This window comes from Acomys minous (genome assembly GCF_964271855.1).
Source record: "Acomys minous genome assembly, chromosome: 10".
Taxonomy (NCBI): Eukaryota; Metazoa; Chordata; class Mammalia; order Rodentia; family Muridae; genus Acomys; species Acomys minous.
Genome location: NC_140491.1, coordinates 106,197,981 through 106,222,215, shown reverse-complemented (window position 1 = coordinate 106,222,215; position 24,235 = coordinate 106,197,981). Strand labels below are relative to the sequence as shown.

Genomic DNA, 24,235 nt, shown 5'->3' with positions numbered 1-24,235 from the left:
TTCTCTAATTCATAACTCTTGGGAAAGTAGTACCTACTTATATATGTATTTCTGGAGAAAGAAAATTTCCATTGGTAGTAGGGGGGGGGAAGAGTCCAAGAAAATTTAGTCATTGCTCACTAAATGCACAAGTGCCCACTCTAGGCTCCAACGAGGTAGAATATTGTTTTTCTTCTTAATGTCACTGGAGAGCTGAGAGTCCTAGTCACTAGATCATCCATCACAAAAGACTCCATTGAGCAAAGTCAGATGTAAGGATGTGACAAATTGTAGCCATCCCTGGCTGAGAAGAACCGAGAAAAAGTCAGAGCTTAAAGAGCACAGGTTGCAGACAGTTGTACCTGCTGGGTCTCATTCACCACATGCGAAGATGAAGGGGAGACAAAGGACACTAGCACTTTCTTTAGTGTCCCTAAGCCACACTTGCAAAAGAAGAGTGGAAAGTGTTCTCTTGATCTCCTTGTTGGAATTTTGTAAAAAAGTGATTTGAGGATTCATGTATAGTATGTGCTCTCTTAAAAAACACTGTAAAGAGCCGGACGTGGTGGTTTTAATCCCATCTCTCTGTGAGTTCGAGGCCAGCCTTGTCTACAGAGTGAGTCCAGGACAGCCAGGGGCTATTATGCAGAGAAACCCTGTCTGGAAAAAAACAAAACAAAACAAGCATTCAGGAGGCAGAGGCAGGTGGACTGCTGTGAGTTCAAGGCCAGCACAACCAAGGCTACAACAGAGAAACCCTGTCTCAAACAAAACAAAATAAAACAAACAAACAAAAACAACAAACACTGTAAAATTAGTCAGGTGGTGGTGGCATACACCTTTAATCCCAGCACTGGGCTAATCTGCGGACCCTGTCTCAAAAAAGCAAAGGGCCTGGGAGCTGCAATGTGAGAGTTTGAAATAAGGATTTAATAATAGAAAACTACACACTCCCACCGCCACCCCCACCCACCCCTACCCCCACTCCTGCTCTCACACACACAGGCTACAAAACTAAGCAGTACAGTGCACTTCAGAGCTGCTTCCTCCTTTGGCCAGTTCTATATTCAAGTCTGTGACTGTGGATGCAAGCTAGAAGGAATGTGTTGCAAGCACCTCTGCACCCAGCAGCTTCAGCCTCAGGCGTTCCCTGTCTGGAGTGCGTGTGTTCTCTGCATCTGATGCACAAGCACTCACACTTTCTTTTGCTTGATAAAGAATAAAGGAAGACAAGTGGCAGCTGCCGCAGGAGCAGAGCGAAAACAAGCCTTGCTGTACACCCCAGCTTTCACAAAGGCTGATTCAGCGAAGGCGGCAGACAAGCGGAGCAGCTGAAGACTTCAGCGCCCGCGGTCACCTGCCCAAATGTTAATTGTACATTTCAAGGGTGAGCCGAGGACTTAACCAGAGCACATTTCCAACTGGGCTCTCTTTAAGATGGACAAGAGAGTGCAGATGAAGAACTTGGAGGTCGCTGAAAAGGTCACCGACTCCAGCTCTAGCCCTAATTCCAAGGAAACCACAGGACCGGAGAGATGGCGGGAGGAAAGACGGCCCTTTTCCAATCTGTGCATTGTGAAGAAACTGGAAGATGCTTTTCCTTTTCAAAGTATTAATCCTCTTTTTAGTCTATGAAGTAAAGGGTTTCATTGTGACTTTCATACACGTGTATGGTTGTACTTTTCACACACTGTTCCTATCCCCCCCCCCCCCCCGCCACTGCCTTCTCCATCCCTCAATAGTTTTCCCTTTATTTTCATGTCATTTGTGTACATTGTTAAATCTAGGTTCCATATATGAGAGAATATGTATTTCTTTTCACCCATTAAACTCTCTATTTCCTTCTTTTGGACCATTCCTATCACATGTAAATAAATATAGATATAAAATCTAGATTCAGATATGGGAGAAAACATGCAATATTTATCTTTCTGAACCAGTTTATTTCACCTAACATGATGATCTTCAGTTCCATTCATTTTTCCACAAATGAAACAATTTCATTTTTCTTTATGGCTGAATAAAACTCGACTGTGTGTATCTGCCACATGTCATTATTTGTTCACCTAAAGCTGGACATGTAGGCTAGTTCTGTATGTTGGCTATAGTAAATGGTGCATCAGTAAACAAAATGGAAATTTAAAAACAGTATAACTGTGCCTATAAAGCACTCCTTCCCCTGGTTCTTACAGTAGTTCATCAGACATATGATTCCATTTCATTGCTATTTCCCCAGGGTTCATGAAAAGCTGTCAAATTATGTTAACTTTCAGGCCTTTAGCTGCACTAGTGTCTGCTGCTCATAGGTAGCACCAGGGTGTCAAGGATGCAAAGCTTTTCTTTTTTAAAAAAAATATTTATTTATTATTTATACAGTATCCTGCCCACATGTGTGCCTGCCCTCTACAAGAAGGCACCAGATCTCAGTACAGATGATTGCGAGCCACATGTGGTTGCTGGGAATTGAACTTGGGGCCTTTGGAAGAACAGATGGTGCTCTTAACCTCTGAGCCATCTCTCCAGCCTGAAGTTTTTCTTCTAATTTAATTAAATTTTAATTTTTCATTTATGTGTATGGGTGTTTTGTTTACATGTATATCTGTGCACCACATGCATGCCTGATGCCCGAGGAGACCAAAAGAAGGTGTCAGATCGCTTGGGACTAGAGTCATAGATGTTGGTGAGCCACCCTGTGATTGTTGGGATTTAAATCTGGGTCCTCTGAAAGAGCAGCCAGTGCTCTTTAACTAGGAAGCCATGTTTCTGTGTGTGCGTGCATGTGCTCACGCGTGCTTGCGAGCTTACTTGCTTGTGGAAACAGCTTGAAGGAGTCAGTTTTCTCCTTCCGTTGTGTGGGTCCGTGTTACTGCACTCGGGCTATCCGGCTCCATGACAAGCTTAACCCACTGAGCCATCTCACCAACCCACAAGTTTTCTTAAGTAGAAAAAAAAAATTCCCATTAAGATGTTTGCCAATGGGGCTCAGAAGTTAAGAGCACTGACTGTTCTTCCAGAGGTCCTGAGTTCAATTCCCAGCAACCACATGGTGGCTCACAACCTTCTGTACTGTGATCTGATGCCCTCTTCTGGTGAGCAGATTACATGCAGACAGAATACTGTATACATAATAAATAAATCTTTTTTTAAAAAAGTTTGTCAATAAAGTGCATGATAAACTGATTACTTTGAGAATCAAAGAAAATGATCATTAGTGTTATTTGGTTTTTTGTTATTGATTTGTTGTTATTGAGACAGGCTATCACTATGTATCCCTGGCTTGCCTGAACTCACAATGCAGACCAAGCTGGCAGTGAACTCAGAGATGTCTGCCTCTGCCTCCTAAATGCAAGGATTAAAGAAAGCCATGTGCCATCACATTGGGCTGTTAATTAGTTTCTTCATTATCCCTTGGTAATTCTGCTTTGTTTGTGGAAGTCTGGGGAAATACTAATTATTGTACACCCTCACTTAAAGGCTCCATTTATTTACTTTAGAAGTGTTAGAATTTTTCTGGGACATAGTTTTTTGATAGTCATACAGAGATCAGTTACTGAAGAATATAGTAATACTTGAACTAAGTTTTATGTGTGGTGGTATACACCTTTAATAAGCACTCAGGAAGCAGAAGCAGGCTAAACTCTGTGAGTTCCAGGGAAATTTGATCTATATTCAGGGACGGCCAGGGGTACCTAAGTAAGCCTGTATCCAAAAAAAAAAAAAAAATATTTTTAATATCAAAGTAGCATGTATATAGTATATATATTTTTAATGGAGCCATATAACCTCCCAAGGCTTACAATTAAAAGCAATGATTTCCTGTCCTATGGCTTTCCCAGTCTTGACTCAACCACTTAAAACCATTTATTTTTAGTTACTGTTCAGCACCATGCAACTATAGTTTATGGTGTTGGTTACACTTAGGCTTTTGTGAACTCCTCTTCCTGGAGTTGGTTTCTTGTTCCAGTTTGAGTTTGGACAGGTTTCCCTCTCAGACATGCCTCCCACTTGCCACTTAGATGTTTCCTTTTATTGGAATCGGATTTGTTTTGTTTTTTATTTTTAACACTTCACAGTTTTAAAGGCCTTCAGCACTGGGTACTGACTCGATAGGTGCAAGGCTGCCTCTGAGTCCTGTCCCGCCCCAGCCTCTGCTTGAGCGTCTCATCCTTTTCCTCAGAGCTTGGCCTCATGCAGCTACAGTCTCAGAATAACATCAGCATGAGGTAAGCGCTCTAGTTTCTTAGATTTCTAAAAATTGCTTTTTCCCCTCCCAGTCTTGACTGGTAATTTAGATACAGGTTTATTTTGCATCTTAAATTTGGAGATTTTTGTCTTGCCTTTTAAGCATGCAGTATGGTTGATATGGCTTGTGTTAAATTCCATTAGTCCCACCCATGTTACCTTTTTTTTTTTTTCTCATAAAAATTTAGGATATTTCATTTTGTACTCCATGCTATGATTTTACGAGTCAGTTTTTTAAAAAAAGTGTTTTGAGGGCTGGAGAGATAGCCCAGAGGGAAAGAGCACTGACTACTCTTCAAGAAGTCCTGATTTCAATTCCCAGCAACCACATGGTCACATAATGTGATCTAATGTCCTCTTCTGGCCTGCAGGTACACATGCAGGCAGAGCACTGCATACATAATGAAAAAAAATAAATCTTAAAAGTAAAAAAGTGTGGGGCTGGGGAGATGGCTCAGAGGTTTAAGAGCACTGGTTGCTCTTCCAAAGGTCCAGAGTTCAATTCCCAGCAACCACGTGGTGGCTCACAACCATCTATAGTGAGATCTGGTGCCCTCTTCTGGTAGACAGGTGTATATACAGGCAGGATGTTGTATACATTAAAAAAAAAAAAAGGTAAAAAAGTGTCTTGAGGCTTAGCATGGTTAGGCACACTTTTAATCCCAGCACTTGACAGAGGCAGGCAGATCTCTATGAGTTGAAGGCCAGTTTGCTCTACAAAGCAAGTCCAGGACAGCCAAGGCTACACAGAGAAACCCTGTCTTGAAGGCACCCCCAAAAGGTTTTAATTTTGTGTATGGGTGTTTTGCTTGTTTCTATGTCTGTGAATTATATGCTTGCCTGGTGCCCGTGGAGGTCAGAAGAGGGCATCAGATGCCCTACAGTTAGGGGTGTGATGGTTGAACTGGAATCCTCTGTAAGCAGAAATGCTCTTCACTGTTGAGGAATCTCTGCAGCCCCTTACACCTGTGTTAGCACTTGGTTTACTGATGCACATTTTACCAGGTTTCCCTTTATCATGGTTCTGTATAGTTTATTTTATTCTACTTCATTAGAAATTACTATTAATAGCAATTTGTCATTACTTTGTCTTCTTGATGTATTTCAGCACCATGGTCACCATACAGAAAATTCTTAACACATTTACATTACACACGGTAAGTTTCTTACTTGTGACAAGCATTTTCTCATTACGTATACAATGTTCTGCCTGCATGCACACTTGCATGACACAAGAGGGCACCAGATCTCATTATAGGTGGTTGTGAGCCACCATGCAGTTGCTGGGAATTGAACTTGGGACCTTTGAAAGCAGTGCTCTTAACCTGAGACAAGCATTTTCTACGTCGCCCAGGCTGGCTTGCCATCTCTGCCTCAGTGCTAGAATGATAAGTATGGACCATGTCCTGGGTTCCAACTGTACTTTTACAATATTCATTATATGTTACATTACTTATATTTCATGCTAATATTCATCCTCAATTAATATTTGAGGCTAAACATTTAGGTTTTTGGCTACATCTAGTCTCTTCCTTCTCTTATTCACATACCCAAAATGAACAGTAAAGATAGTCAGTTTATTTAATCCTATAGAGAACCCCTTTACTTTGTAAGGTAATTTTAAAAACTAACTACCAGACAGGAAAGTGAAGATTACTACGATGCCCCCAAAGAAACTGTTTTAAAGATAGGGAATAGTTTAACTTAAAAAATGTAAGGTCTTTTGGCTTTAGATATTTATCTATGGGTGTTCACAAAGGCCAAAGCAAGGTGCCAAGTGGGCCCTGTCACTTTCAGCCTATTTTCTGGGGCAAAGATCGTGCTTTATTGGTTAGGCTGGAAGCTGGCAATCTCCAACAGTCCTCCTGTCTCTGCGCCCCTCGGAGCTGCTGGGTTCGCAGGAGTGAGCTAGAGAAGCAGTTTCTTCCCTGCGTGCTGATGCCATGGCTGCTGGGTAAGCAGTCCTCGTCTCTGAGCCCTCCTTCCAGCTTCTTTTAAGTTTTGTTTGAGACAAGGTCTTACATGGAAACCTATGCTGGCCCTGAACTCCAGGAAATCCTCCTGCTTTAGCCTCAGTGCTGGATTACAAGTGTGCACCACCAAACACAACTAAAATGCAAGGTTTTAGTAAAACCGAAGATTTATCCTAAATCTTTAAGCACCACCCATTACCTTAATATACCACAACCAATCATTTATTATACTATTTAAGAAGAAAGCAGTGGACAGTGGTATTTCACAAGCCATCTTTTATTAATGCAATATATGTTCATAAACTCTAGACAGTATTTTAAAATATACACTCTCTCAAAAGGAAATATTCCACTAAGGAGAACATAGATAACTTTAGGGTCCTCAGAGGTTTCACAGCACAGTGCACAGAAATCTGCAGGTATCCTGGGGAACGGGGGCTTCACTCTTGAGCGAGTCGCTCAATGACACGCCGGTAGTCTTCTACCAGCTCCTGAAATCGCTCTTCCAGTTGCTCGTGTTGCACACTTATTTCTATCTGGTTCATCTGATTGGTCAGCTCTTCTGGTCTCAGGCATTTCCTCATCTTGGCAAGATCTCTCTGCTTTTTCTAAGCAGCAATTATTTTTTTAAGACAAAAAACATTTTTTGCTTATATAGCTGTAACTGTATGTTTTAAGCATAAAAAAAAAATAGTAGCAGGGATAGAGAAATGGCTCAGCAGTTAAAAGCACTCACTGTGCTTAGAGGGGGCCTGGGTTCAAAAGCACCCATATGACAGCTCACAACTGCCTGTAACTCCTATTCAACAGGATCCAATACCTCCAGCTGAACATCAGCAGGCTTGTGCATAACCACACCCACACCCACCCACATAAAACAAAAGTAATGCCAGATTAACCTCAAATTTACTACTTAACTGAGGATTACCAAGAATTTCTGATCCTCCTGTTTCTACCCGCATGCTTAGATTACAAGTATGCACCACTGCTCACAATTTATGTGGTCCTGGTGAGCGAACCCAGGGCTACACACGTTGCATGCACTCTACCAACTGAGCTACACCCCAACCAGACCCTGAACTCTTGACCCACCCTGACTCCACATCGTAAGTGCTGAAATCACCCAGCTTACAAATCAAGTTTGTTTTTGTTTGGTTTTTCTAGACCATTTCTGTCTGTCCTAGAATTCACTCTGTAGACTAGACTAGCCTCCACCTCAGAGATCTGCCTGCCTCCACCTCCTGAGTGCTGACATTAAAGGCGTGTATCACCACCACCCAGTTTAGTTTTTTTCTTTTTCTCTTTTCTTTTTTAAAGTGTGTATCTATGTGAGCACTTGTATTCAAGGATTCCCAAGGATAACCTGGGCTTATCCACTTCCTTTGAGACAAGTCTCTCACTGGCCTAGAGCTCACTAGTTAAGCTAGAATGGCCAGCCAGCCACAGGAATCCTCGTCTGCAGTTCCCCTAGGTCTTCTATTATTAAGCACATAGCACCTAATAGCATTTTTTTCATGGGTCCTGAAGTTATTATGCTTGCAAGGCTTTACTGACTGAGCCGTTCCCTATCCTTTACAAACCAATGTTTTAAAGAATGTGTAAAGAAGAACTTCTAAAGAGGCTATTAGGAATACATATATTAAAATATCTGACAAACTGAGCAAGCAATGTAAAAAGAACAAGTAAAATCAGTAACACACACACACACACACACACACACACACACACACACACACACACACACACACGGAAAGAAACAACTCCCTAACATCAGTTCTTAAGTGGCAAAAAACCATAAGCTGATGTTGGAAAATTAAGAGTGAAAGTTCTGTGTACACCTGTAATCCCAGCACTCAGGGAGGCAGAGGCAGGCAGTTCCCTTGAGTTTGAGGCCAGCCTGGTCTACAAAGTGAGGCCAGGACACAGGACTATTACAAAGAGAAACCATGTTTCAAAAAAATCAATAAGTTCTCTAACTAATAATGAGACTATTTTCTCCTTTAATCTAGCAAAATGATTTGGATTCTCCTATATCCTTCACTGCCTAACTCTTCTTTCTTAAAAAGTAACAAGAATATATGGTTAAAGGGCTGGAGGAATGGCTCAGTAGTTACGAGCACTGGATGCTGTAGAGGACTACAGTTCAGTTCCCAGCACCCATGTAAGCAACTTACAATCTCCTGTTAACTACAGTTCCAAGGTTCCAACATCCACTTCTAGCCTCTGTAGGCACCCACACTCAAGATGTTCATATCCCTCCCACACACATACACACATATCAAAAAATAAGGGCTGAGAGATTAGCTAAAAGCACTTGTTCCTCTTCTAAAGGGCCCAGATTCAGTTCTCAGCAGCCACATGGCAGCTCACAACTGCCTATAACTCCAGTTCCCAAGGGATCTCCTATTCTTGTCTCTGCTGGCACCAAGCATGAACATCACTTAATACACACACACACACACACACACACACACACACACACACACACACACACACACAAACACGATGCCTAGAGTCTTGAAAGTCTTACCTTATAAGGGCTAATTAGTCTTCTTTTAATATCCAGCCTGTAGCTTCTGTATTGTTCAGCATCACTCATGTCAGTTACCAACAGTCGAAGAATTTCATAAACTCGTCTAGCATGTTGCTAAACAAACAAGAAAAATGTGAACACGTTCATATTAAAAAACCAACAGTTTTCTAAAAGAAGACAGAATATAGTTTATATCTATAACAGACAAGGAATTATGATGACTAACAGAAGAGAAATAAAATATAGAAATCAGTAGCCTTGAAGGTAACAAATAACCAGTATTATGCGACATGAGGGGAGACAGCCTGGCACAGTGGGGAATGGCTGTAGAAGATTCTTATGAGAATGAAAAGTAAAATCTGATCGCTCTCATTCATAGTCTCTCCCCTTGAGTGCAGCTGGAGCTCTGACCCAAGGACTCAAAACCCAAGGGGGCACTGCATGTAAAGTTTTGTACATACACATAGATAGAGCTGCTTGTTACTGCAGGAACATCATTATTTTTAAAAAAGAAAGAAAGAAAAAGGAAAAAGCAACAGGAGGAAGACATTGGTGAAGGGGACTGACATACAGGATTGAAGTAAAGAACAGACTCCAATCTAGTCGCTATCAAGTTTTTCAACAGGAATAAAAGTGATATGCACAAATTTGTGTTTCAAGTAAATAATTTTTTAGCTGCACACAAATGGTGCCAAAGTGAGGGTAGAGAGAGCAATTCAACCAGTAGGAGCTGCTCAGTGGTGGATCGATCACTAGCCCAGTAGTCCTAAGGGAAAAGGGAGGGTGGAGGCAGAGCAGATGGAGGGGAGAGGGAAAGAGAGCTCCCACAAACAAATAAAAAGTTAAGCTATGAGATTAGAGAAATGGCTCTTGCAAAAGACCTGTGATCAATTCCCAGCATCCACATGGAGGCTAAAAATATCTATAACTCCAGTTTCAGAAAAGATAATGGCCTCTTCTGACCTCTGCAGGCTCCTATACACATGTGGTACACATATGATCAGGTACATATACATACACGCAAAAGGAAAATAAAGAATTTTTTTAAAAAGCTAAGCTATTAAATTAGTTGACCTTTAAAAAACAAAACAATAAATACAATGAAGACATGAACTAAAACAACACAAATAAGAATACTAAGGGGACAAGCACTCTAGAGATGTATAAGGAGTGACTGGGGACAAGGAAATGATTCTATCTGAGGCAGGTGAACATCAAACTCCAGTCTAAAGGTTGAGGATTTCAACAGTATCAGCATGTATGTAACAGACCCTAACTATGCTCAGGCACAGATACAAGGGCAGACTGAAGGGCTGAGGTGTAAATCCAAGTGCTAATGCATCAGCCTAGCCTTCTAGTTCAATCTCCAGATGACAGTGGAGAATGGAAAGAAAAGAAAGAGAAAACGTTTTGAGTTTATTTTGGGAACTTGGCTGTAGCAAGTCTATTTTGACTTCCAGGAAGAGTTTGTAAGTGGAGTCTGAGAAACAGAATACTATCTGGCCAGGCAAATGAAGAAATGCTCCTGATAAAAGGAATACTATTTATATAGGGATAGAGAAGTAAGATTTGGCACACAAATTCAAAGAAGTTCAGCAAAGCCAAGCGCATGCACAAAGTTGGAAGGAAGCTGAAATTAGCAAGGTGTCAGATCCAGACACAATGAGCTCAGCATGCCCTACTTAGCAGTTTCCTTTTTTTGTTATACCATCATTTGTTTAAAAAAAAATATGTTCATATATACTTTAGAAGCTGAACTATTAATTACTGAATAAATACAGGTTTAACATAGTAAGTAGATATAAATTAGATAGGAAGCCATTAAAGGGCAGAAGACAGATTTATTTCACATTGTATTGTTGAAAGCAATCAGGCTTTTGGCTATAGTAGTGTGTGAAAAGTAAGGAGGGAAATCTAGATTTGAAGGTTTAAATAAAAGTTCCCAAGTAGGGGGCTGGAGAGATGGCTCAGAGGTTAAGAGCACTACCTGCTCTTCCAGAGGTCCCGAGTTCAATTCCCAGCAACCACATGATGGCTCACAACCATCTATAATGAGTTCTGGTGCCCTCTTCTGACCTTCAGGTGTAAATGCAGGCAGAACATTGTATACGTAATAAATAAATAACTCTTAACAAAAAAAATTTTTTCCCAAGTAGAATGAGAAAAGGACGAATATGAAGAAGTCTGAAGAAGAGTTACATTTAAGAAGCATCAGAGGCCAGGTGGTGGTGGTGCACACCTTTAATCTCAGCACTTGGGAGGCAGAGGCAGGTGGGTCTCCGTGAGTTCGAGGCCAGCCTGAACTAGAGGGAGTTCCAGGACAGCCAGAGCTGTTATACAGAGAAACCCTGTGTCGAAAAACAAAACAAAAAAAGAAGCAGTATCAGCATCAGAAAGAATAGAAGCTAAGGGGAAGTGCTATATTAGGGTTAAAATGGTACACAGAAATCCAGGAACTGTGCAACTCTCAAAGCCAAGGTAGCCACCAGTGTCAAATGGCTTGTCCTGATCAAGACCACTCTGAAGCCCATGCATTTTTATAACCCAATTTATAACCACACTTTTTAAAAATTAATTTATTCAGATTACAATCCATTTGTTATCCTCTTACTTGTATCCTCCCATTCTTCCCCCCCTCCCTCTTTTGCCCTATTCCCCTCCCCTAGGTCTGTGACAGAAGGGGACCTCCTCCCTTACCATATGGTCACAGCCTATCAAGTCTCATCTTGGTAGCCTGCCTATTCTTTCTCTGAGTGCCACCAGGCCTTCCCACAACGGGGAAGTGGTCAAATATGGGGCACCAGAGTTAATGTTAAGAGTTAGTCCCCGCTCTCCACACAACTGTGGATAATGTCCTGACCATTGGCTAGATCTGAGTAGAGGTTCAATTTTATTGCGTGTATTATCCTTAGTTGGTGCAGTAGTTTGAGCAGACCCCTCTGGGTCCAGATCTGCCCATCATGATGTTCTTGTGGGTTTCCAGGACCCCTTGGATCCTTCTATTTCCCCATTCTCCCATACTTCTCTCACCTAGAGTCCCAATAGGAGGTCCCCGCATCTATCCCAATCTCCTGTTAAGTGAAGACTTCCATGGGACATGCCTTTTGGGCTAGTGTCCAATTATAAGTGAGTATATACCATGTGAGTCTTTCTGGGTCTGGGTTAACTCACTCAGTATGATCATTTCTAGTTCCATCCATTTGCCCACACTTAAGAATCTCTATTAAAGGCTATCTTGACAAATTAGTTTTTATTAAAGGCAAATTAGAAAGGAAGTGTAAAAGCTGAATGCATCAAGTAGGAAATTTCGCTGAACACTGGTGGCACACACCTTTAAACCCACCACTTGGGAGGCAGAGGCAAGTGAAGTCTCTTATAAGTCTAAGGATAGCCAGGGATACACAGAGAAACCCTGTTGTAGTTAAAGTTTTGGTTTCTTTAAAAACAAAACAAAACAAAAACTTCTGGGGCTGGAGAGATGGCTTAGAGGTTAAGAGCACTGACTGCTCTTCTAGAGGTTCTGAGTTCAATTCCCAGCAACCACATGGTGGCTCACAACCATCTATATATGTAACCTGATGCCCTCTTCTGGCCTGAGGTATACATGCAGACCACTGTATAAATAATAAATAAATCTTAAAAAAACAAAACAAACAAAACAAAACAAAAAACTCCTTCACGGTTATAGAGATGCCTCAGAGGTTAAGAGCACTGTCTGTTCTTCCAGAGGTCCTGAATTCAATTCCCAGCAACCACATGGTGGCTCACAGCCATCTATGAGATCTGATACTCCCTTCTGGCCTGCAGGCAAAACACTGTATACATAATAAATAAATACATTTTTAAAAAACAAAATAACAACAACAACAACAACAAAAACCCTGCTTGACACCAGGTGACCATGATTTGCCACTTGCACTAGCAGGGGTGTTTTGCCAACTGCAAATAGTTTAATTCTGGAAACTCTGAAGAGGGTATAAATGGGAGAACCCTAAGAGGGCCCATGGTGGCTACTGCTACCTTTGTTGCTGCCCTGGCTGCTGCTGCATATGCTATTGCTAGATTGCTGGACTGCTGGGTATGTCTGACAAGGAACACTGGATTTGCCCCCAAGGAACTCAATACCTTAATCTGCAGGAAGTAGCCTGTAGAAGTCTATGCCTCCTTTCCCCTCTAACATTCTTTCTTTCCTACTTAGTGTTAGGGAGTTGGAAGGGAGGTAGAGGTATAAGAACCTAAATAAAACGATTAAAAAAAAAAAACAACAGGCAAACACCCTTCTTGAGAAAACAAGCAAACATAAAAAGAAATCAAAAGTTAAACTTTTTAAAATTTTTATTTATTTATACGTACATACATACATACACACACATACATACTACATACATACATACAGTGTTTTGTGTGCATGTGTGCCTACACGTCAGAAGAGGGCACCAGATCTCATAGATGCTTGTGAGCCACAATGTGGTTGCTGGGAATTGAGCTCAGGACCTCTGGAAGAACAGACAGTGCTCTTAACCTCTAAGCAGTCTCTCCAGCCCTATATATTTTCTTAGCACCTTCCTGTGTCTACAGGAATAGAACCACCTTACAACTTAGTGTTATAAGGCTGGAAAGATAATTCAGAAGTTAAGTGCCCTGGCTGCTCTTCTAGAAGACCTAGGTTCCATTCTCAGCATCTATGCGGTGGCTCACAACTGTAACTCCAGTTCCAGGAGATCAGATGTTTTCTGCAGTCCTCAGGTACCAGGCACACGCACAGTGCATAGACATACATGCAGGTAAAATATCCATAAACATAATATAAATCTACACCCCTAAAGCTTTATTTTAAAAAGATTGTACTGCATTTCCTTATGGGGTGGTGGTGGTACAACACTCATGCCAAGTAGCATGTTAGAGATCAGAGGACAACTTTCTGAAGTTGGCTTTCTCCTGGGGATTGAACTCAAGTCATTAGGCTTAGCAGCGAACAACCCACTAAGCCATTCTGACAGGACAGTTTATTTTTTTTACTCATCTTTGATCTGCTTAATATTACTTAGTACAACATAAAATACATTCGCTTCTCACTGTCAATAAGGAAAGTGAGCACGTACAGTGTAATATGTATTCCCTTGCTATTCTGCCAATAAGGAAAATGAGGTATGAAGCCATAATCTAAACTGGTCTAGATGACAGAACCAAGTTCTTAAACCCTGAAATCTGACTTAATGTCCTTACCATAGTTAAGTATTTTTATAAAAAGTAATTAAATATTTTCCTCCTACAAAATAAAAATAATAAAAATACCTTATTTATTTTGAACTTCTGCTGTGCTTGTATCGCCATATCTTCATTGAATCCTTGCATTAAACTTTCCCGGGAGAAACAGGGCAAATCTTGACAAAGCTTCACAAGCACAAAGTCTCGCAGTTTCACATAGCTTTTGGATGGATCTTCCGCTAGCAAAATGAAAAACAACACTGTCCTTACCCAACACAATTCCACTATCATTTGTAATCTCAGTAACATGGCAACAAGGTAACATTCTGAAAATTATATACCACAAAATTATAATATTAAAGATCACTCCTGTAACTACTACACCAAATAAAATGTTAGCAAAGACATTTGATAAAGACTATTGATAAAATGAATACTGCTCATTTTGCATTTGACTGGAATGTTGCCATATGCATCTCATTTTAGCTGTAACCAATTTGGCCATATAAGTGAAATAATCAGGTTTAGACAACAATTTCAAATGCATTCACTTTTTGGTAGCTAGGAATTCCAAGTGTTGGAGGAGGGTCTTGTTCACTGTGTTCTCAGTTGTTGCTTTCAGTGCCCTGAGATCTGGTTACCACCCTGCCACAGGCATTGTCATGAATGTTGAACTGCCTCCTGTATCTGTGATATAAGGAATGCTCCCAATTATGCCTGATTGGTTAATAAAGTTGCTGACAGCCTGGACTGTGAAGCTAAGGTTCCCAGGTTTGGAGTCTCAGGAGGACCACAAGGAGATGAGACAGAAGGTCACCATGTGGCCAAACTCGGAGCATGTGGCCAAAAGCAGCTTGCTCTAGGGACTGGCCTGATGAAGGAAAAGAGGCCCAAATGGAACATGTACAAGTATTTGCAATTTTGGATGGAAAGCAGACAAGGTAGCTTAGAGGGTATGTCTGCCCAGCTCTAGCACTTTAAGGCGTATTATAAACCTAACAAGTTTCTGTGTCTTTTATTTGGAAAATGGATGGTTTATGAATAACTGCTACCATAATAATTTCCTATATAAATTAATATATGCAGAATAACTCATTTTATATCCAAAATCAATTATAACTTTCTTTTAAAAGACTTATTTATTGCTTGAGAGTAGTTTCATGCCTGCATATCATGTGTTTGATCACACACACACCCTTTTATTCTCCCCTCCAATTCTTCCCATATTCCCCAAATGTAGTAACTTCTTTAATCCAACAGCTTTTCTGGTCCTCCATAACAACTCTTAGAAAATATAAGGGAAATGATTTTGACCCTTCCTTCATCATATATGAAGATCACAGATCTTCTCTTATGTTTCCCTATAGGGTAACTACATTAGATTAAGTAGCAATCCAGTTAACATTAAAGCAAGATCGGTAGAAATAATTCTGACCAGGGTTGTGTTATTCATAGATGTAGGAAAATGGGGGAAGTTATTCCATTTCTGTGTCCTCACTTCTTTATGAGTTGAAAAGCTAAAATAACGAATGCCAGGCTGAAGAGACGGTGGGAAGCCTGGCAACCTGAGTTAAATTCCTAGAATCCATTAAAGGCTAAGACAACCAGCTCCACAGAGTTTCTGACTTCAATACATGTCCATGTACACACACACAAGTGATGAATAATTTTAAAAGTATGAGTATTTGCTTCCTTGCATGTCTATGTACGATTTGTGCCTGTGCCCAAAGAGGCCATCAGAACCCCTAGAACTTGAGTTGCCACTTTGTGGGTGCTGGGAATTGAACCTGGGTCCTCTGGAAGAACAGTCAATCAGTCAATGCTCTTTACTGCTGAGCCAGCTCTCCAGCCTTTCATAAGACTTTCTGCTGTTAATATCACTTCAAAGCTACAATTTAACAGTATAGCACAAGCAATTTAACAGAATAGCACAGGCATAAGGACAGATAGCTTGATAAAAATGGAGAATCCAAAGTAAACCTATATATTATGGTCATTTTCTGACAAAGTTGCCAAGACAATTCAATACAGGAAGTCTTTTCATCAAATGGGGGTTGGAAAATGGGGTCTCTACAAGCAAAAGAGTAAAGCTGGAGTTTCATTTCCTCAAACCAAACACTTAACAGGTAAAAAAACATAAAACTCTTAAAAACAAGCATGCATATAAACCTTCATTACTTTTGTTTAGGTAATGACTCTTTATAGGAACAAAAGCCCAAGTGAAAATTAGCTGCATTGCCAGGTGAGGTGCCTCCCAGCACTCAGGAGGCAGAAGCAGGTGGATCGCTGTGAGTTCCAGGCCAGCCCAGTCTACAAAATGAGTCCAGGCCAGCCAAGGCTACACAGAGAAACCCTGACTAGAAAAAGAAGAAGAAAAGAAGAAAAGGAAGAGGAGGAGGAGGAGGAGGAAGAGGAAGAAGAAGAAGAAGAAGAAGAAGAAGAAGAAGAAGAAGAAGAAGAAGAAGAAGAAGAAGAAGAAGAAGAAGAAGCAGCTGCTGCTGCATTTTAGCACACCTTACCATTGTGTTTCAAACAAAGACAAGCTAGGCATGGTTGCTGACAAGCAGATCTCCGTGAGTTCAAGGCCAGTCTGGTCTACACAAAGAGAGCTGCAGGACAGCTAGGGCTATGACACAGAGAAACCCTGTTTCAACCCAAAAAGGAGAGAGACAGACACAGACAGACAGACAGAGACAGAGAAGAAAACAAAGACAGCTGGGCCCAGTGGTGCATGCCTGTAATCCCAACACTCTGGGAGGCAAAGGCAGGCAGATCTCTGAGTTTGAGGACAGCCTGCTCTACAAAGTGAATCCAGGACAGCCAAGCCTCTGTCCCAAAAAACAAACAAACAAACCCAGAAAAGACAAGATCTTCAAAATACATGGGATAAATACCATATGTTCAGACTCTCTCTTTTCTTTTTTTCAAGGTAGGGTTTCTCTGTGTAGCCTTGGTTCCCCTGGACTAGTTTTGTAGACCAGACTGGCCTTGAACACAAAGATCAGCCTGCCTCTGCCTCCCTGAGTGCTGGGATTGCAGACCTGTGACCCTACCATGCTAAAGTTTTTATTATTAAGTACAAGGCAAGTCTTCTATAAAAATGTGTATAGGACCAAAATAGTTATTTATCAAGAAGACCCATAAATGGAATATAAGCACATGGAAAGACACATACATCACTAGTCACAGGGGAATACAAATCACAACAATGATATATTATTTCATATCTACCAAGATAAACAGAACTAAAAAGACAATACCAAATCTCATGATGTGCAGACACTAAAACTGGAAAACACTGCAGTCACTTTGGAACACAAGCCAGTGACACAGTTATTAGGTTTTTCACAATTTCCATAATTAGATATATAAAACAGAAGCCCATATAAAGACATGCACACTTGCCAGGCATCGTGAAACACACCTTTAATCCCAGCACTGCCAGCCCAGCCAGCACTTCACAGTGAGACTGTCTCAAAATGGCAACAAAAATACTTGGACTCAAACGTTCGTACTACTCCTAAGAGCCAAAAATTGGAAAAACCAAATGCCCCAGCTGATGAATAAAATGTAATATCCAAACAGTGGAATATTACTTGGTAATAAAAAAGAAATTAAGTATAGAATACTGTCATATCACAGGAAATTAAATGAGTGAATTATATGGTGTGTTGATAAGGTTTATAAAGGTTTAAGATGGGGTCAATCTATATTCTTTCAATCTACAGGTACAGAATATCTTACTCATGCCTGTGGCACTTGCTTATTAACATCACAGCCATGTAATTAATAGGTAAATATTACCTGACTATGTCTTTAAAGCAATAACTGAAATCTCATCAATGCCTTGGTCTGAAGATAAAAATGAAGGAAGTGTGGTGGTGCACTGTTGCAGCCTCTCTTACTCTTTGGAGTTTTCTCACTTTAATCCCTAATATTCTACATCTCCTTAGTCCTTTTTTTCTTTTTTGGTTTTCCAAGACAGGGTCTCTCTGTGTAGCCTTGGCTGTCCTGGTATCCTGGACTCCCTTTATAGACCAAGCTGGCCTTGAACTCACAGTGATCTGCCTGCCTTTGCCTCCAGAGTGCTGGGATTAAAGGCGTGTGCTACTACGCCCAGCTCTCAGTCCTCTTTTGAGAAAATTATTTTCAGTAGTTGGCTCTGGAGATTATATTTACTTTATAACTGCACTATATTTCAGATTCATGCTGAATTCTGTCTGGGTTCCCCCCTAACCCCCAGACAGGGTTTCTCTGTGTAGCCGTAGCTGTCCTGGACTTGCTTTGTAGACCAGGCTGGCCTCGAACGCAGAGATCCACCTGTCTCTGCCTCCTGAGTGCTGGGATTACAGATGTACACCACCAGTCTTCCGAGAGATGGATCAGTGGTTAAGAGCACTGTTTGCCCTTCTGAAAGACCCAGGTTCAATTCCCAGCACCCATATGGCAGCTCGTAACTGTCTGTAACTCCAGTTCCAAGTGATCTGAAACCCCCACACCAATGAACATAAAATAAAATTAAATAAATTGGAGGAAAAAAAACCGAGATGGGGGGACGACTTGACTGTTAAAAAGATAAAATAAAAATAGCACGAAGAGGAGAAAGAAAACTAATACTGAATTCTGGAATGAACCAGTCTTCTTTCTCTTCTTCTTTGTGCTATTGCTGTTTTATCTTTGTAACAGTCAAGTTTTCTTTTCCTTTGTTTGATTTGCTTGTTGAGGCAGGGTCTCTCTATGTGGCCCAAATTGTCCTCAAAGTTATGATCCTTCTGTGTCAACCTCCTGAGTGCTGGGATTACAGGCATCCATCATAGAGATTGGTTAGCTCTTAATCTGTTCACATAAATCTGCAGTGCTAGAGTTTTTTTGGTCTAAAGAATTTCCCTAGTGCTTCTTATAAACCATATCTGCCAGCAATAGACTTCCTTAGTCTTTACTCTGTAATCTTGCTGAATATAGAAATTTTACACAAGTGCTCACCCTATTTGTATGTTTCTGCTACTATAGTACTTGGATTAACTGAGGACCGGGAGCTGAGTAATCTCTTTATAACCTTAACATTACAGCAAGAGAGTGTGGACCACGAGAGGCACTTAACAGAAGACAGATTCCAAGTCTGATCATGGGCACCTATATTATTCATTCATACTGATGAAACACATAGGTACTATCTGCTCCTACTTATAGTCAGACTTTTATTGGAAGATTCTTAGCTACATAATAAAGCAAGATAAGCAAATACATAATACAGCTGTTTTATCTTTATATGCGGTTGATATGATTATATATAGAACATACTAACTCAAAACCATCACTACTAATGAACAAGTTAAGTGCAGAAGGGATGCAGAATATAGGACTAATTTACAGAATGAGTGATGGTGCAAACCTCTAGGCCAACAGTTAGGAGGTGTAGGCAGGATGAGCATAAATTCAAAGTCATCCTTCACTACAAACCAAGTTTGCTCTGGATTATGAGAGAACCTGTCTCAAAATACAAAAACAAACAACCTAATCTATTTACAATAACATTAAAAAGAAGAAACTATCTATAATGTATTTTTAAAAAGCAGTACAAAGCCAGGCGTGGTGGCACATGCCTTTAATCCTAGTACTTGGGAGGCAGAGACAGGTGGATCGCTGTGAGTTCAAGGCCAGCCTGGTCTACAAAGCGAGTCCAGGACAGCCAAGGCTACACAAAGAAATCTTGTCTCGAAAAACCAAAAAAAAAACCAAACAAACAAAAAAAGGTCAGTACAAGAGTACACACTGAAAATTACAAAACTGCCAAGAAATACTTAGTGTAGGGCACTGGTTATTGGAACCTGGGCTTTGTGAATGAAACATGCTTGGTTATTGCACTACACCCACAACCTGCCCAAAAGAAATGTTAAAAACTCCAAATAAATAAATGTTTCATGACTCAACATTAAAATGGCCATTCTCTTCAAATTGGTTATTCAATGCAAACTTTACTAAAACTCACTAGAATACACCTAGCCGAGCATGGTGGTGCACACCTTTAATACCAGCACTCGGGAGGCAGAGGCAGGCAGATATCTATGAGTTCGAGGCTACCCTGTGTCTACAAAGTGAGTCCAGGACAGCCAGGGCTACATGGAAAAGAAAACCTGTCACGAAAAAACCCAAACCCAAAATTTACACCGAAAGAAAAAAGGGGGGTGGGGGGGCGCACCACGCACGCGGTGCAAGGGTGGGTAGTACACAAGCTCCAAGGAAACCAAGGCACAAACCCAGGTTGATGAAACAAAAAAGAAAAATTTTTTTAAATTTATGTGTTTGGCCTGCATGTGTGTCTATGTATCATGTTCATGTCTGGTGCCCTCAGAGGCCAGAAGAGAGCATTAAAACGTCTAAAACTGGACAGCAAAGACTACATAGAAACCCTGTCTCGAAAAAACAAAGGGCTGGTCAGATGGCTCAGAGGTTAAGGGTACTGACTGCTCCTCCAGAGGCCCTGAGATCAATCCCCAGGAACCACATGGTGGCTCACAACCATTTATAATGTGATATGATGCCCTCTTCTGACTTGTAGGTGTACATGTAGGCAGAGTACTATATACATGATAATAAATAAATCTTAAAAAAAAAAAAAAGAAAAGAAAAAAACTATTAAAAAAATCAGCTTAGAGAATTAAGTGTTCTATATGTTAAAAAGCCTCTCTGAGGCTGGAGAGATGGCTTAGAGGTTAAGATAAGAGCATGGTCTGCTTTTCCAGAGGTCCTGAGTTCACTTCCCAGCAACCACATGGTGGCTCACAACCATCTGTATGAGATCTGGTGTCCTCTGGTATGCAGGTTACATGCAGACAGAACACTATACATATAATAAATAAATCTTTGGGGGGGAAAAGCCTCTTTGTATTAATGACAAACACTGTTTAAAATATTTTTTTAAAAAATGAAATAAGACAAATCACCTAAGTATACTAAAAATCCACATTAACAATAAAAATCTGTCTCAGAACAAGGAGCTTTAAAGAACAAATGTATTAATATAGCATTGGTATACACTCTAGCCAGAATCAATTTCTACTGTACAATGAAACACATTGTTGATTCTATCTATATTGAGAAGTACTCAAACGCTATCCATCTAGAATCCAGCAGCCTCAAAAGAAAGAGTGTTTATAGTAAGTTTTACTGTCTGCCAATAAAACATAAGCTAAAAAAACCAAAAGTGGGTGGTGGCGCACGCCTTTAATCCCAGCACTTGGGAGGCAGGAGCAGGCGGATCACTGTGAGTTGGAGGCCAGCCTGGTCTACAAAGTGAGTCCAGGACAGCCAAGGCTACATATAGAGAGAGACCCTGTCTCGAAAAACAACAACAACAACAACAACAAACCACCCAAAGTGGATGGAAACTAAATTCCAAACATATATCCACTAAGGATAGAACCTAAGCTACGGATGATTAAATATTATTTCTGCCTATATGTCAAGGAAGCAAAGGCCACCTCAATGCTAACAGCCTGGATTTCTAAGGGAGATCCAAAGCCTACAGAGGAGCCATTAAATTAAATACACATAAAATATTGGAGAAATAGACAACCAAATGACCAGAGTACAAAATTCAGTAAGTTTTTTTTAATGGTCTTAAGGACTGAGTATGAAGTCTAAGAGAAATATATTAATGAGAGCAGTTAACGAAGCATTTTTAACATTTTGCAATGCCAAGAAATATTAGCGCTGAAAATAAAGGTCAATGCTCAGTTGTCAAATTCAGATGTCCTTTTAGCGTGTTTAGCCTTTCTCTTTAAAGACTTCAGTTTCTAAGGAATCATAGCAATGAATAAAGGGTACTATTATTAATGACTCTTCACTGGATTTAAGAAAGAAAATTCTTTATCTGCTAATTGGTGCTAAGTATCAAGGACTTTATTGGCTAGAATAGACAGAAAAAAGTAGTTAAGAGGCTTCACAGAAACAACCCCTGCTGGCACATTACCCACTAGAGCAGACAAAGACTACTTATGTGAACTCCAGATTAAAATCACCAAAAATGTCCCCTCATGTAGCACCAAGCCCAAGCTGTCAGTGAACAGAGGCTGGCAACTTCTGCTCAGCTCAAACCAGTGATACAGCTGGCTGTACTGTCTTGATAATGTTAGAGGTCACAAACGGAAGTGATGGTGTGTATCCATTTAGAACTTCTGATAGAAAGTAAGCTGAGTAACTGCTTTTTATCTCTGAAGTTGCATCCCTTTTAACAGCAGTGAGTCAGAGGAAAAAAAAAATAATAGTACTATAAATGCGGAGCTCCCTTTTTTAAATGCTGAGCTGGGTTATAGCTCAGTGGTATGATGTTTGCCTAGCATGTACAAGGAAGGCCCTGGGTTTGATTCTCAGCACAGCACAAACAAAATAAAAAACCCCAACATGCTTTCCCTCTAGTTTAGTAATTTAAAGCATTTAAAGAGTACCCAGCATTAATTTTCCCATAAAACAGAATTCTTTAGACCACAGTGAAGGAAAAAGGTAAGTAGTTCTTACTATAAGACTATTCACAAAAAAAAAAAAAAAAGACCATTCACTATTCTGACAACTCTATTTTTTCTTCTTCAGTAAGCAAAATCAGCATACTATATGAAAAGAGAATCTGCACATTAGCATATTTTATAAGCTCGCCAGTACCATAGTCGTAATCTTTTGTTGTTTCTTTAAACAATTTCACAAAATTTTGAAAAAAAAATTTTAAACAAGTTACCATTTTAATTCATATTAAAATATTATTTTTAGAAATAAACCTGTGTCTAAGCCAGTTGTGATGGTATAGGTAGGTCTTTAATCTCAGCACCTGAGGCTGAGGTAGGAGGCAGTAAAATTCCAAGGCTTTTCAGGCTTATAAGCTGGAAGCCAATCTGGGTAACAAAATAATTAGTTCAAAATATATATACTCAAATTCTTTGATTTACTTATTTTGGGGCATTGAGATCAAATCCCCCAGGCCTCTTGCATCCCTAGATCTCTACTCTACCACAGCTCCATATTGAAGCCTTCATAAAATAAATGTTCATATGTAACTTGTTATGAATATCTGGTACAGCTTTAGCTGAAATATGTGGGACCAAAAATGTTTCAGAGTTTTGAGGATATTTTCTTGTTGTTTTGGAGTATGTTTATAGGCTGGAATCCTTAACTTGAAAATCTAAAAAATATCATGTTGGTACTCAAAAAAAAAAATAAACCTTGAATCTTTAAGTTAAAAACCAAACAAAAAGCTTGGGAAAGGGGGCGGGGATGGGGGTGGAGGCAAGAGAGCTTCCTACTCTTCCCAACAAGTTCATCCCAGCACTCATGTCAAGCACTCACAACCACCTCTAAACTCTAGTTCGGGGGATCCAATGCCCTTTTCTGGCCTTTCTGGACACAAACATACACTAGAACAGTACTGAATTTTGGTTTCAGATTGAGGATGCTCAACTCTATACACTAATCATAAGGGAAAAGTGACTTCCAGGTTTTTAATTTTTGTCTTATTTTCAGACTCCTTATGTAGTCCAGGTTGATCTCAAACTCTCAGTTCCCCTGCCTCAGCCTCTTGAGTGCTGGGATTATAGGTTTCTATGTCGCCACACCTGGCAGTGACTTTAAGTTTAATTAGCAACTTTATTAACAAATCTGAACAGTTTACTCAGGGTAAGAAAATGACATTAATGTTCTTCACACACTATGCTTTGGCAGTTTAGTCCATACTAAGAAAACAGCACCTAGACCTAGTTATCCAATGATGTCTTCTTTTGGCTTTATTGTTTATTTTGTTTTTAGAGACAGGGCTTCTCTATATAGCCCGGCTGTCCTGGAACTCACTCTGTAGGCCAGGCTGGCCTCAAACGCCAAGATCCACCTGCCTCTGCCTCCCAGGTGCTGGGTTAAGGGCATATGCACACCACTGCTTGGTGGGATATTTATTTTGGTTTTAAAGACAGTTTCACTGTACAGCCCAGGCTTCCCCAGAACTAACCAGTAACACCACGCTGGCTTGAAACTCACAGCAATCCCCCCACCTCAGCTACCCCAGGGCTCAGACTGCAGCATGAATAACCACACTCCACAGATCCTTCCTATTTCTAAAAGCTGCTTTCCTTCGTCCTAAGCATTTGTTTCACACTACTACTTCCATGGCTAATTCACACTGGGAGATGTTTCCCAAGAGAAAGGGTGTTTCCACAGACTACACTTCATTATAAAAATATAAAACACACTTTAGAAAATATGTCTTCTGGGCTGGAGAGATAGGTCAGCAGTTAAGTACGCACACTGCTTTGCAAGAGGA

The 24,235-nt window shown here is 40.4% G+C and overlaps 1 protein-coding gene and 1 long non-coding RNA gene across 4 annotated transcripts in view; one reads left to right on the top strand and one right to left on the bottom strand.

Annotated features, from left to right (window-relative positions):
- LOC311607601 overlaps nt 1-24,235 on the top strand; it is a 311,851-nt gene that overhangs the window by 264,763 nt on the left and 22,853 nt on the right. Inside the window, exon 2 of the long non-coding RNA XR_014782652.1 lies at nt 4,671-4,783. This is a non-coding gene — a long non-coding RNA (uncharacterized lncRNA). The remainder of the gene's footprint in view (nt 1-4,670; nt 4,784-24,235) is intronic.
- HAT1 (histone acetyltransferase 1) overlaps nt 6,454-24,235 on the bottom strand; it is a 47,887-nt gene continuing 30,105 nt past the window's right edge. For all 3 annotated transcript variants that reach the window (XM_084799468.1, XM_084799470.1, XM_084799469.1), the window contains exons 9-11: nt 14,023-14,174; nt 8,725-8,841; nt 6,454-6,802 (exon numbers count right to left, since the gene is read on the bottom strand). In XM_084799468.1, the coding sequence (XP_084655594.1) occupies nt 6,635-6,802; nt 8,725-8,841; nt 14,023-14,174 (437 nt within the window). In that variant the 3' untranslated portion in view covers nt 6,454-6,634. The remainder of the gene's footprint in view (nt 6,803-8,724; nt 8,842-14,022; nt 14,175-24,235) is intronic.